We start from the raw sequence: 12211 nt of genomic DNA on the forward strand, positions 1-12211 counted from the left end.
TATGTTATGATGATATGAGCCAGGACAGATAGATGCCTTGAAACTCAGGTTCCATATTAGGATTGTAAAGTGCAAAAGTACTGAACATTTATTATGTTATGATATGAGCCAGGACAGATAGATGCCTTGAAACTCAGGTTCCATATTAGGATTGTAAAGTGCAAAAGTACTGAACATTTATTATGTTATGATATGAGCCAGGTCTGATAGATGCCTTGAAACTCAGGTTCCATATTAGGATTGTAAAGTGCAAAAGGACTGAACATTTATTATGTTATGATGATATGAGCCAGGACAGATAGATGCCTTGAAACTCAGGTTCCATATTAGGATTGTAAAGTGCAAAAGTACTGAACATTTATTATGTTATGATATGAGCCAGGACAGATAGATGCCTTGAAACTCAGGTTCCATATTAGGATTGTAAAGTGCAAAAGTACTGAACATTTATTATGTTATGATATGAGCCAGGTCTGATAGATGCCTTGAAACTCAGGTTCCATATTAGGATTGTAAAGTGCAAAAGGACTGAACATTTATTATGTTATGATGATATGAGCCAGGACAGATAGATGCCTTGAAACTCAGGTTCCATATTAGGATTGTAAAGTGCAAAAGTACTGAACATTTATTATGTTATGATATGAGCCAGGACAGATAGATGCCTTGAAACTCAGGTTCCATATTAGGATTGTAAAGTGCAAAAGTACTGAACATTTATTATGTTATGATATGAGCCAGGTCTGATAGATGCCTTGAAACTCAGGTTCCATATTAGGATTGTAAAGTGCAAAAGGACTGAACATTTATTATGTTATGATGATATGAGCCAGGACAGATAGATGCCTTGAAACTCAGGTTCCATATTAGGATTGTAAAGTGCAAAAGTACTGAACATTTATTATGTTATGATATCAAATCAAAATGTTTCTCTCAATCTAACGTAACCTCTGAAACCACTTTTATGAAATCTTTATATGCAAAATTTCGATATTTTGGCCAAACCCCTTATTTCAGACTTTTTGGAATTGCTCATTAAGTTCAGTCAAAACATCTATTTTACTTGGCATCATTGAAAGCGCCTTGAAAAGTACTCCAGGAGTGTATTAGGGAGCGTAGGGTGATCATCACAGTTTATATAGTCGAATATCGCAAAACAGATGAAAGAAGTCGAAAAAAGGACGAAATCCGTCCAATCTTGAACAGAAAACAATAAACTGGGTTTGAATCAATTTTAGTGGATGGCGCTGCTGCTGGCTGGCCTAAATGCCTTTCTGATAATGACAATGATAATGGCAAGGATGATGGCGATATTGATTAAATGTGGACCATGGAATTGAAAGGACAATTACTTAGCTAGAATAACTTCCTTTCTTGTATTTACACATGGCCAGCTTTATATCGCCATATTAAGAGCAGCATCAGCGAATGGATACCTTCTCCTCTTGACTCTGATATATCCTTTCTTTTACCATTAATTGATTGCTTAAAATCTACTTGATATGCCAGACTTTTATTATCTTTGATGTGAAATGTCTTCAGCAAGAGCTCGCAGGGAGACGCCGTCATTGAGCGTAGCGAAGTTGATCGGCCAGTGTATGTATACTTGAATCTGGTCGACAATGAAGCATCACTAGTTATGATGTTTCAACTTCCAGCAATTGATTCAAGCAACGCAACTTGGAAACCCAAATACAGTTCCTTAAAATCAATATAAAAGTGCTCACGTCAAGTTTTGAAGCATATACAACACAGACTCCCTGTATTGGAGAAGCTGACGATCGCTTGTGGGTCCGCCTCCTCCAAATAGTGAAACACTGAGAGATCGTGTTACTTGAATTGATAATTTCAACTATAATACCTCATCGAGTGCCTTTTCTGTGGGTAGCCTCCCACTGGTATTTGGCGTCATTGAAGCACTCGTTTTTTTTTGGGGCCAATCGTCCACAACTCAATACAATCGATAAATACCAGGGATGTGTTACTGAAGGAAAGGCAGCCTCTCTATAATACATAATACTTTACACAAATGGGCTTCATGTGGCCGAAACATATATGCTTGGATGACAGAGGACGGTTGTCTGATTGATTGAGCCAAGACGCTCGCTAGCCATGAGGAGCCGTCAAACTTGTTAATGAATTTCATCGCGCAGATTAGATCAAGCTCATTATTTCCAAAATTGTAGAATCATCACAGTGTTCACAGAAAGGAAGAATGGGCCGCATGCAATTCTGGGCCAGTGTCTTGGTGTCCAAGCTTTTTTGTATCCTAGTTCCCAATGTGAATTTACGAAAAAAATATGCTCCATCGAATCTGTTGAAGGTCATAACGAAATTTATTTGACAATTTGTATGTATGTGTGTATATATGTATAGATGTTACTCTGCTACGGTCGTTCCGTCCTGCAGAGACATGTTGGCAGTATTTGAGGCCAAAAACTTTTCATTTTCTAAACGCTCACGCTCCTTTTCAGTTTCTGCACGATCGAATGCAGAGAAATCAATAGCATCTTCCTCGTCATCATAATCTTGTGCAAGGGCAGGGTTGAAATCAAACAGATCTCTACCTGACATACCTTGGGATCGACCGGCCTTGACACGGTTCTCTTTAGCCTTGCGAGCAACAGATTCCTCAGCTTCCTTTTTATCGAGACGAGTCTTCTTCCATTGTGTGAAGGATTCCAAAGTAACAGGTGTTTGGTTGGGACCAAGTTTATGACGCTAATAACGCATGTCAATCTCCTCTGTTTTCCGACAGATCCTTGTACACTGAACTTACCTCACTCTCCAAAAATTCCTCAAGAGAAATCTCTTCCTTTTCATCAGCCTTGCTGTTCTTTGACTTGAGAACGAAACCAGGAGGAAGGGCGTGTCTGTATTTACAGGATGTACCGCCATTAGGACATTCCCAGAACCAACCATACTTGCTGGACTCGATGGCTTCCAAAAAGTATTTACAGACGATATCAGTGGGAGGTTGCTTTTGAGATTTACTTTGAACAACTTCTTCCAATTTCTTTTGATCCCAAGTATCCATGGTGTCTGTACGTGAACGCGTGAGTATCAACTCACCTAGCCAGCCAGATACCTCAAAGCACACTTACCATCAGCTCTGTGATCAGTATACAAATCCTTCTTTTCCACCTTACGACCCACATTCAGATCGTGAGAGAATTTACACTTGGCGCCTCTTTCACAGTTGCCTTGCTTAAAGTATATACAGAGCACTGTCTTGGGATCAGTACCAAATGGCACCTTTTGAGGTGTCTGAACAGGATTGAAAAGAGCAGCAAACTCCTCTCTCTTCTTTTGTTCAGCAGCCTTCTTTTCAGCAAGGGCCTCTGCCTTGGACTATACAGCATAATCAATACCTGCCATCATGCCATGGTACAAAATCAATGACTTACTGGGCCGCCAGCTCTTTGCTCAGCATTGTGCTTGGCTTGCGTATTGACTTGCTGGATGTAACGTTGAACCTTGGCAGATTTGTTCTTGTTTTTCATACCAAAGGTTTTATCCTCGGCAGCCTTTTCCTTCTTTTGCTTATCCTTCTTGGTTTGTTGCTTCTTGGGAGGCATTTTCGAAATGATTCTATGAGAGAAAGGGAGACTAAAAATATTTTTTTCACCCTAAAAAGTCTTGGATGCAAATAACACACAGCCGGGGACTGGCTTTGAGGCTTGAAATGATACAGCATTTGGAAGACTATATTAGAATCAAACATATAGACATTGGAGGGGGGGTATAAAGAATAGAGTTTATTGCATAATATGAGGGGCCAATGTGAGGCTGTAATGCGCCATAATGATGCGAATTAGGGGGGAGAAACAGAGGAGGGGTGGGGTATCGAAATGTTGCCATGACAACTGATTTACCGGGGAGCATTCTTTTTCTGCTGCTGCTGCTGCTGCTGCTGCTGCTGCTTTTTGAGTTGCTGTTCTGCGGCAGCACGAGCAATGATGCTTTCAATCTCTGATCTACGCTCAGCAACCTTGATGCGGTTCTGCTCAATGTTAAAGTAGTGTCTCAAGAGTAAGGCACTGACGACCGTCAATGTACCCAAAACAAACATCACCACAAACATGTAAATATTGGAGTAATAAACAACATCATCGACATCATCCAATGCATTAATCAAGGCTACACGGACAAGGAATTCACTGACCAAACCGAGGCCCCAAATGCCTGTCAATGCTCGAAGGAAATGACGAAACGTAGCATAATAATCCCAAAACCAATCCCAATGTTCACGCACCGTATTAGCATTCATCAAGACATTGCTGGATATGGCAATCTGTCTAGCTACATAAAACATGAAAGGACGAAGCACATGATACCGCCAGCGAAGAGGAAACAATGTCAAGATCAACATGGTGCCCATAGCGAGTGTCATGGCTGATTCTCGCAACAGGTACAATTTGGGATCAGATTGCACAAATGCCAATATAGCAGATACCACAAACCCCATCAACATTAGCACGCCCATCATGTCCACCTTGCGCTCCTTATAGCCCTTGACAACAACAGCGATGGCAGTAGGTACACCCGCAAGCAATAAAGCCAGTAATGGAGAAACAAAGCTACGCAATACATAGTACAGCACAATAGGCAGCACCAATTCAAACAGCATATGGACAGCCATACCAACAAAGGCATGTAAAAGAGATCGACGGTTGGGAATCGAAGACTTGAAGAAAGTGGGCACTCGGTGAACGCCACGCACCTTGGGACCATCGTTCAGCAACGGCGTGGATGCAGTAGGTGTTGGATGAGTACTACTGCTTGTACTTGAATGTCGACTCATGATGTGATGTGGAGAGAAAGAGAGAAAGGGAAATAAGATATGTGTGGGGAAGAGGAGGGCTTTTATATACCCATCAGAATAAGGGGCAACAAAAAGCTTTACTACTGTGGATCCCATAGATATCATGATGGTTCTATACGGCCACGCATGCGACGTCACTGGGTGGGTCTCTCTCCCTCTCCGTCTCTCTCTCTCTCTCTCTTTGAATGTGGGCATTAAATAAGCTTGCTGGCGCGGAACAAATGCCACACTCTTTTCTTTCCTGTCTTTTATACATATTTCAACATGTCTGGCATCAAGCGCAAAGCCGAGCTACAAGTTCCCATTACAGATGAAAACGATCTTCTCAAGATCACACCGCTTGGATCTGGCAACGAAGTAGGCAGATCGTCCATCTTGTTGGAATACAAGGGAAAGACCATCTTGGTAGGTTATAAAATTTTTTCTTTTTCTTTATTACAGTTTAATTATCACACTGTGGATGATGGCAAGTGGAGCACAGAGAAAGCTAGTAGAGACATAGATAGGATGTGTTGTATTTTTCGAAATAAAATTGATTTTATTGTTTACAATGTGATAATTATCTGTATTTACCAGTGTTGATTTTGATCATGGCTTATTGATTTATTTCTTGATAATTGTGTAGCTTGATGCTGGTATCCACCCTGCTTACAATGGTCTGGCTTCTCTGCCGTTCTTTGATGAAATGGATCCTGCAAGCATTGATGTGCTCTTGGTGACTCAGTAAGTGCTGCTAAAGAATGACATGAATTAAAGAGTTTGACACATCCGTTGTCAGTTTCCACGTCGATCATGCTGCGTCGGTGCCATACCTCATGGAAAGAGTAAGTGCTACTGGCGTGTACGAGTGTATTATCATTGACGTGTGTTGTGTGTAGACTACATTCAAGGGCCGTGTATTCATGACACATCCTACAAAGGCCATCTACAAGTGGCTGTTGAGTGATTATCTGCGTGTTAGGTATAGATTTAGCTTGTTGGACTCGGGAGTCAGGCTCTAATATATTTGTACACAGTAACATTGGCGACGAGGATCAATTGTACAGTGAGGAGGATTTGCTCAACTCATTTCACCGCATTGAAGCAGTTGATTATCACCAGCAGGTAGAGGTGGAAGGCATCAAATTCACCAGTTTCAATGCTGGACACGTCCTTGGCGCAGCCATGTTTCTGATCGAGATTGCTGGTGTCAAGGTTTTGTATACTGGCGACTATTCAAGAGAAGAAGATAGACATTTGATGGCTGCTGAGAAGCCAGAAGGAGCAGTCGATGTCTTGATTACAGAGAGTACGTATGGTGTGCAGAGTCATGAGCCTAGAATTGCAAAGGAATCTCGCTTTACTTGTAAGTGTGTGCTACTCGTTTGATTGACTACTTGCTAAGATCTGCTCCTCTAGCTCTCATCCACAATATTGTTGGACGTGGAGGACGCTGTTTGATGCCCGTGTTTGCTCTGGGTCGTGCACAGGAACTACTGCTGATTCTCGATGAGTATTGGGAGGCACATCCAGAGTTAGACAGCATCCCCATTTACTATGCGTCCAGTTTGGCCAAGAGATGTATGGCCGTCTATCAGACGTATATTAACATGATGAACGCTCGTATCCGCAAACAATTCGCCATCTCCAATCCATTTGTGTTTAAACATATCAGCAATCTCAAGAATGTGGAACAGTTTGAGGATTCAGGACCCTGTGTGATGATGGCAAGCCCTGGTATGCTTCAGGTACGTACGCGAGAGTCGACACAGTAAAATAAGGGTTGCACTGAGCTCCCATGTTGTTGTTTTTTTTAGAATGGTTTATCAAGAGAGTTGTTTGAACGATGGGCTCCAGACAAGAAGAATGGTCTAGTGATTACAGGTTACTGTGTAGAGAATACATTAGCGAGAGTAAGTAGATGCAACTATCTATCCTGTTGATAATCAACTCAACATGTGATAAATAGCAAGCCATGAACGAACCCTCAGACTTTCAGGCCATGGATGGCCGCAAGGTGCCGTTGAAGATGTCGGTAGACTACATCTCCTTCTCTGCCCATGTCGATTTCACTCAAAACAGCAAGTTTATTGACGATGTTAAAGCACCTCATGTGGTAAGCATGGACAGACTTCAATCCCAACACACACGCTAATCTTATGAATGGATCAGATCTTAGTCCACGGTGAGGCCAATGCCATGTACCGTTTGAAATCTGCTCTCCAGAGCAAATACTCTGAAAGGGAGGAAAATGTCACCATCTACACACCCAAGAACTGTGATACTGTCAAATTACATTTCCGTGGTGAAAAGATGGCCAAGACCATTGGTAGACTGGCTGCCAAGTATCCTACAGAGAATCAGCCTTTGAACGGCGTGCTTGTGGTAAAGGATTTCCAGCTGAATATCATGAGTCCTGAAGATCTGAACGAATTGGGAGGTTTGATCACAACAGTGGTAACACAGCGTCAAGTTGTGCCATTCAATGCGGGCATTGGCCTTTTGAAATGGCATCTGGAGATGATGTTTGGCACTATTACAGAGTCTGAGTTAGGGGAAGGTGATGGTGCTGGTAATCAACAGGGAACCGTGCTTCGCGTGTTTGATACCATTGATATCAAAAAGTTGACTTCAAGCCCGAATCAAGTGACACTGGAGTGGATTGGCAATGCTATGAATGACATGGTGGCTGATTCCGTGCTTGCTGTTTTATTGTCTATTGATAGTTCTCCTGCTAGTGTCAAAGGTAAGAAAGTCTATTACCAAATTGTATACGCCTAAGATGGACTCACTCGACTGTGTTTCTAGCGAGCTCTCAACCATGCTCTCATAGCCACGGCTCGCCTAAATCTGAAGAAACCGAAGCATTAGAGAAGGCGGAGCAGTTGGACAAGGAGTTTTTAGATATTGCTTCTTTCTTGGAGGCACAATTTGGAGAGGTTGAGATGAATGAAAAGGAAAAGAAGATCACAGTCAATATGGACGGCATTGCAGCAACTGTAGATACACTTGAATTCGTAAGTTCCTAGTACAGCAACCTCACTATGTGAAATTAATGCATGCGCACTGATTTAGGCGGTCGATTCTGAAAATGAAGCTTTTAAAAAACGAGTATCTGATATAGTGGATCGAGTCAAGATGGCCATGAAGCCCATTTCAAATCTCCACGAATGCTTTGCATAATCATCATTTCCTACAAACATGTTAATAAAGCAGAATTTGCAAACAATGAAACCAAGTGCCATTGGCTTTTTAATATCATTTTATTGTGTACTGTGTTTGTTGCTACTGGTGTGGGAGTGGGCTAAAGAGTTTGCCTGATAAAGAGAAATATACAGCCCCTTCTTTTCTTCATCCTTTTCGATTGATGCTGATCCTGATGTGGGGTAGTATAAGCATTTGTATAGATTTTATCATCGTCAGCACGGCAATGTGTAGGTGTCAGGGTGAGGCGAATTGTATCCTGCTTCTTTTCATATTCGCAGTGCTCGCAGTAGTATTGAAACAGAGGTATATTAACGTTCTCCAATGCAATATGAGGACACGGAAAGCCGCAATTGATAATATCCGTCATGTTATTCCTGGTCATGACATGTTGCATGTACTTTTTGACATGATGTGAGCCATAAAAGAGAGCAGATGTCGTCTTGTTGTGAGATGCTTCATGTTGGCGGTGACTAGGTTGGCATACTTGGCCTGTGATCTTTCTTTCGCAACACAAACAAATAGGCCTGCCGCCAACAGCACCCTGAGATAAGGGTAGCTTTGGTGACACAAGTGAAGAGAAGAGTTCATACAGCATGGTGGTATCATGAGATACTTTGAACTGGCTGTCTTTTTTCTCAAGCGGTTTATTGCTTTGTGGTAACGGACATGTGGAATTGCTACCGAACGATGGATTGATGACATTCACTTTGGCCGGTAAATGCAGTGACATTCTCTTCAAGACATTGGGTGATGTGATGACAGACATGGCGTATGTAGCTGATAAAAGAAAAGAAAGAGAAGGGAGGAGAGCAGTAAAAGGCTACATTTATACATGTCAAAAAGCGAGCAAGGAGATATTTCCACTTTCATTATGTTCCATTGCATCCAGTCTGTATATAATATGTATTGTCCGTTTTTTATTGTGTTGATTGCAAAAAGCAATGCCATGTGTCGTTATTTACAAGATGATGAAATAGATGCTTGTTCTTTGGTGTATATGCATAAATGAATGGGGGATTGTTAGCCAAAATGCTTCTTGAATCGTCCTGCTTTAATCACATCATGACAAGTACTGGCTAATAAATCATAGAGTTTGTTTCTGTCAGGGGGGGGGGTAGAATCAGTTAGCATACACTGTGACACATGCACAAAGAAGAGACATACTTGAATTCGGGCACCTTGCTCTCATCTGCACTCTTATCAAACCAAAACTCGATTCTATCACCACGAAATCGCTTCGACACAGTAACCCCAACCACACCGTCCTCTGCAAAGTTACCGCCCACAAAAGCACAGAGAATCCATTCAAACAATTCACCCAAAAGCTGGTTGTCATATACTATGACGAAGAAGCGACCTCCATCCTTATTCACAGGATCCTCCCACATGGGTTGAATACCATGGATAAAGCAAAAGATGTTCTGGTTTGCTGTCAGCTGCGAAGGTTTCTTGTTGCACTTTTCCTTGAATGTACGCCAACGAGCTGCAAACTCCCATACTGATCCGCATTCAAACACGGGCTTCACGGTAGAAATGTACTCTGGTTGCTTGGATTGAGTAGTGACACGGCTGCCAGCGGTATCACTGAAATAAAACACACAGGGCTTGATGAGCGGTAGGCTGCCATCATTCAACATGCCTCGCTGTTGCAAGTAGGATTTGGTGTATTGGAATCGTGTTGGGTTCTCCTTGACTTTGATAGGGTCAGCCCAGATGGGTAATTGCTGCTCTTCCTCTCGCTCTTCTACCTGGTCTTCTTCCTTGATATTTGTGCCTTGAATTTGCTGCATTTCTTTAGAGGGGTTGTGCATGGTTTCACAGGCATGACCAGGGTCACGATCCAATAGCCCTTTTCCTGTCTCAACTGTAGGTGCTGCTGCTGCTGCTGCTGCTGCTGCTTCTAGTTGTATTGAATTGCTGTGCGCTAATACTACTGGATGACTTGTCTGTGCGTCACTTGATGCCTCTTGTGCTTTCTGCTGCTGCTGCTGTTGATATTGTTGATGCAACTTACTATGGCTCTCCAAAATAAACGAGGAAATGCTGGATAAGCTACTAGTGGTGCTCTCAGAGCTAAATCTTCGGATCAATTCCGTAGACGCAGCATCGGATTGAAATGACAAGCGTCTCATGTCGTAATTCATTTGAGTTTGATTACTACTGCTACTACTACTAGTACTGCTACTGCATGGCACAGATGGACACTCCATCATGGGCTTTGTTGACATTGATGCTTTGTTGGTATTAGGGTGTGAGTATCTTCTGGTTGTCAAAGTGCTAGCATTGATGGCATTATCCGAATTTTGTGTACCGCTACCATTGCTAGCATGTCTCTTCATTCTGTATGATGTTGTACGCGTCCAGTAACCGTCCAATGTAGAGATGAACAACACATTATCCAGGCCAACATTCAAGGGTGTCTTTGATGTGGTTTCTAGCAATGCCTTGCGCATCTTGAGCGGCTTTTTTGTGTTGTTTGCTGCTGCTGCTGACAGAAAAAGATTTGGGTAGTGATGGCTTTTAGGTGATAGAGCAGGAATATAAATCAAAAGCTTATTCTGATCCCGATGTTGATGGAAGATGCTCTGTTCACTGGCAAACTGCTCTGTTGAGCACATGTCAAAGTGGTTTTTGTGGTCGATTCTTGCTGAAGTACGATGGTAAGCAGTCATTCTTTTCTGATTTGCTTGTCAACGTTTTGAAAGAGAAGAAAGATGGGGAAAAGAGATAGGGTTTGGATACAAAGGGGGGGATTTAAAATGAAAAAGGGGGTACTACAACGAAAGAGAGAGAGAGAGAAAGAGCCCATTTTTATATAAAGAGAAAGACAGAGAGAAAGAATAAAATCAGCTGAGCACAGAGTTGTATACACAAAGAACCTTGTTATGGATTAGAATCGTTTTTATTTATTTATTTATCGTTCGTACAATGTAGGTGATGAGGTAGATTTCAGTAAATAAGCAGCAAAGAGTAAGAGTGAGTGAGAGAGGAGGGGGGTTATATGTAAAATGTATATGGGTGTATATTACAATGGGATGCTCTAATCCTTTAAATTCCATTTCTGCTGATAGCGACGTAATCTCGAATGTACATTTCTATTATTACTGACGGCATAAAATCTTGGCTTGCTCTGGCTGTGTCGTTTCGAGCTATCGATCATCTCTAACTTCTTCAACCTTAATGCTCTAGCGTTCTCCTCTGCATCCAGTTTGGCATGCTCTATCTTCATGTTGGACTCGACAGATGTGAGATAATCCAGCACATCTCCACTTGCAGGCATATGGTACATTGGCAAACTGGAACTGAGCATTGGCTCCATAATGCCTTCCTCTTGCTGTTGTTGTTCAGCTTGACCAGCCAAGAAATCGTTTGACATGAAATCGTCAATAAATTCCTCGTTTTCTATAATTTTGAATGAAACGCCCCGTTCGAGTTGTTGCTCATCTTCTACATCGACTTGCACTGATTGTGTTTGCGATGTCTGTTGATCTATTAATTCAGCACCGGGTGCAGCTGGTTCCACAAAAGGTTGTAAATTCATCATGTAACTAGCTAATACATCATCGACTAAAATATGAGAAAGAGGGTTAATGCCAAATCATCGTTGTCATGGCAACGCCATAATGAAACTCACGTTTTTCTTGATCCTGTTCTTCAATCGATTTGCTGTTGAAGAAAGGCTTCTCATCGTCATCAGATAAGCCCAACAGAGGTCTATGGAGCGAAAAGAATGAATGGTGTGCAAATTCAGTTTCTGGAATATTGATGACAGGCATAAATGGAATCTTGGTGCTCTTGGCTTTGTCTGCTGCTAATTGAAAGGGTTGTTGCTGTTGTTGCTGCTGTTGTTCCCCATTATTATTTGTTGATGGCTTCGCAGCAGCCTTGTCTTTTTCGACTGCATTTTCCAATTTGGTAGCTGAAGAAGAGGAAGAAGAGCTCAGGCGAACAAAAATCGATCTCGTTACTTGAGTGCTTCTTTTGCTAATAGTGAGAAAATGAGGTTTGTAGGTAAACATTTGTAATAGAGTAATAATAAATAAGAGAAAAAGAGTAATTTTCACACAGGCATGGTCGTTCACCTCCCCACCTCTATAATTTTAGTTCTGCTGGGTGTGATTCACACAAAGCTACTCGTAACCAATAGAAAACACAACATTTAGTGTTCATAATGACCAATTCTTGTTCCTCTTACCACAC

At 41.8% G+C, this 12211-nt stretch overlaps 6 protein-coding genes across 6 annotated transcripts; 1 reads left to right on the plus strand and 5 right to left on the minus strand.

Annotated features, from left to right (window-relative positions):
• Window positions 1–2379: 2379 nt before the first annotated feature.
• On the minus strand, window positions 2380–3578 carry ATC70_008800 (uncharacterized protein; the record flags this gene model as incomplete). The annotated part of the gene is made up of 4 exons (XM_064828045.1): window positions 2380–2721; window positions 2780–3042; window positions 3105–3351; window positions 3408–3578. 4 exons carry the CDS (start codon window positions 3576–3578, stop codon window positions 2380–2382), a joined length of 1023 nt encoding a protein of 340 aa, XP_064685247.1.
• Window positions 3579–3871: 293 nt separating this feature from the next.
• On the minus strand, window positions 3872–4804 carry ATC70_008801 (uncharacterized protein; the record flags this gene model as incomplete). The annotated part of the gene is made up of 1 exon (XM_064828046.1): window positions 3872–4804. One exon carries the CDS (start codon window positions 4802–4804, stop codon window positions 3872–3874), a length of 933 nt encoding a protein of 310 aa, XP_064685248.1.
• Window positions 4805–5089: 285 nt separating this feature from the next.
• On the plus strand, window positions 5090–7987 carry KU70_1 (ATP-dependent DNA helicase II subunit 1; the record flags this gene model as incomplete). Its single annotated transcript, XM_064828047.1, has 11 exons — window positions 5090–5230; window positions 5451–5548; window positions 5604–5649; window positions 5704–5786; window positions 5842–6170; window positions 6224–6552; window positions 6622–6717; window positions 6774–6920; window positions 6977–7550; window positions 7613–7821; window positions 7880–7987. The coding sequence occupies 11 exons, from the start codon at window positions 5090–5092 to the stop codon at window positions 7985–7987; spliced, it is 2160 nt and encodes a 719-aa protein (XP_064685249.1).
• A 121-nt stretch (window positions 7988–8108) lies between these two features.
• On the minus strand, window positions 8109–8777 carry KU70_2 (ATP-dependent DNA helicase II subunit 1; the record flags this gene model as incomplete). Its single annotated transcript, XM_064828048.1, has 1 exon — window positions 8109–8777. The coding sequence occupies one exon, from the start codon at window positions 8775–8777 to the stop codon at window positions 8109–8111; it is 669 nt and encodes a 222-aa protein (XP_064685250.1).
• A 254-nt stretch (window positions 8778–9031) lies between these two features.
• On the minus strand, window positions 9032–10683 carry ATC70_008804 (uncharacterized protein; the record flags this gene model as incomplete). The annotated part of the gene is made up of 2 exons (XM_064828049.1): window positions 9032–9110; window positions 9176–10683. 2 exons carry the CDS (start codon window positions 10681–10683, stop codon window positions 9032–9034), a joined length of 1587 nt encoding a protein of 528 aa, XP_064685251.1.
• Window positions 10684–11051: 368 nt separating this feature from the next.
• On the minus strand, window positions 11052–12030 carry ATC70_008805 (uncharacterized protein; the record flags this gene model as incomplete). Its single annotated transcript, XM_064828050.1, has 2 exons — window positions 11052–11578; window positions 11646–12030. 2 exons carry the CDS (start codon window positions 12028–12030, stop codon window positions 11052–11054), a joined length of 912 nt encoding a protein of 303 aa, XP_064685252.1.
• Window positions 12031–12211: the final 181 nt, after the last annotated feature.

The sequence above is a fragment of the Mucor velutinosus genome (genome assembly GCF_035048745.1).
Source record: "Mucor velutinosus strain NIH1002 chromosome Unknown tig00001563, whole genome shotgun sequence".
Taxonomy (NCBI): domain Eukaryota; kingdom Fungi; phylum Mucoromycota; class Mucoromycetes; order Mucorales; family Mucoraceae; genus Mucor; species Mucor velutinosus.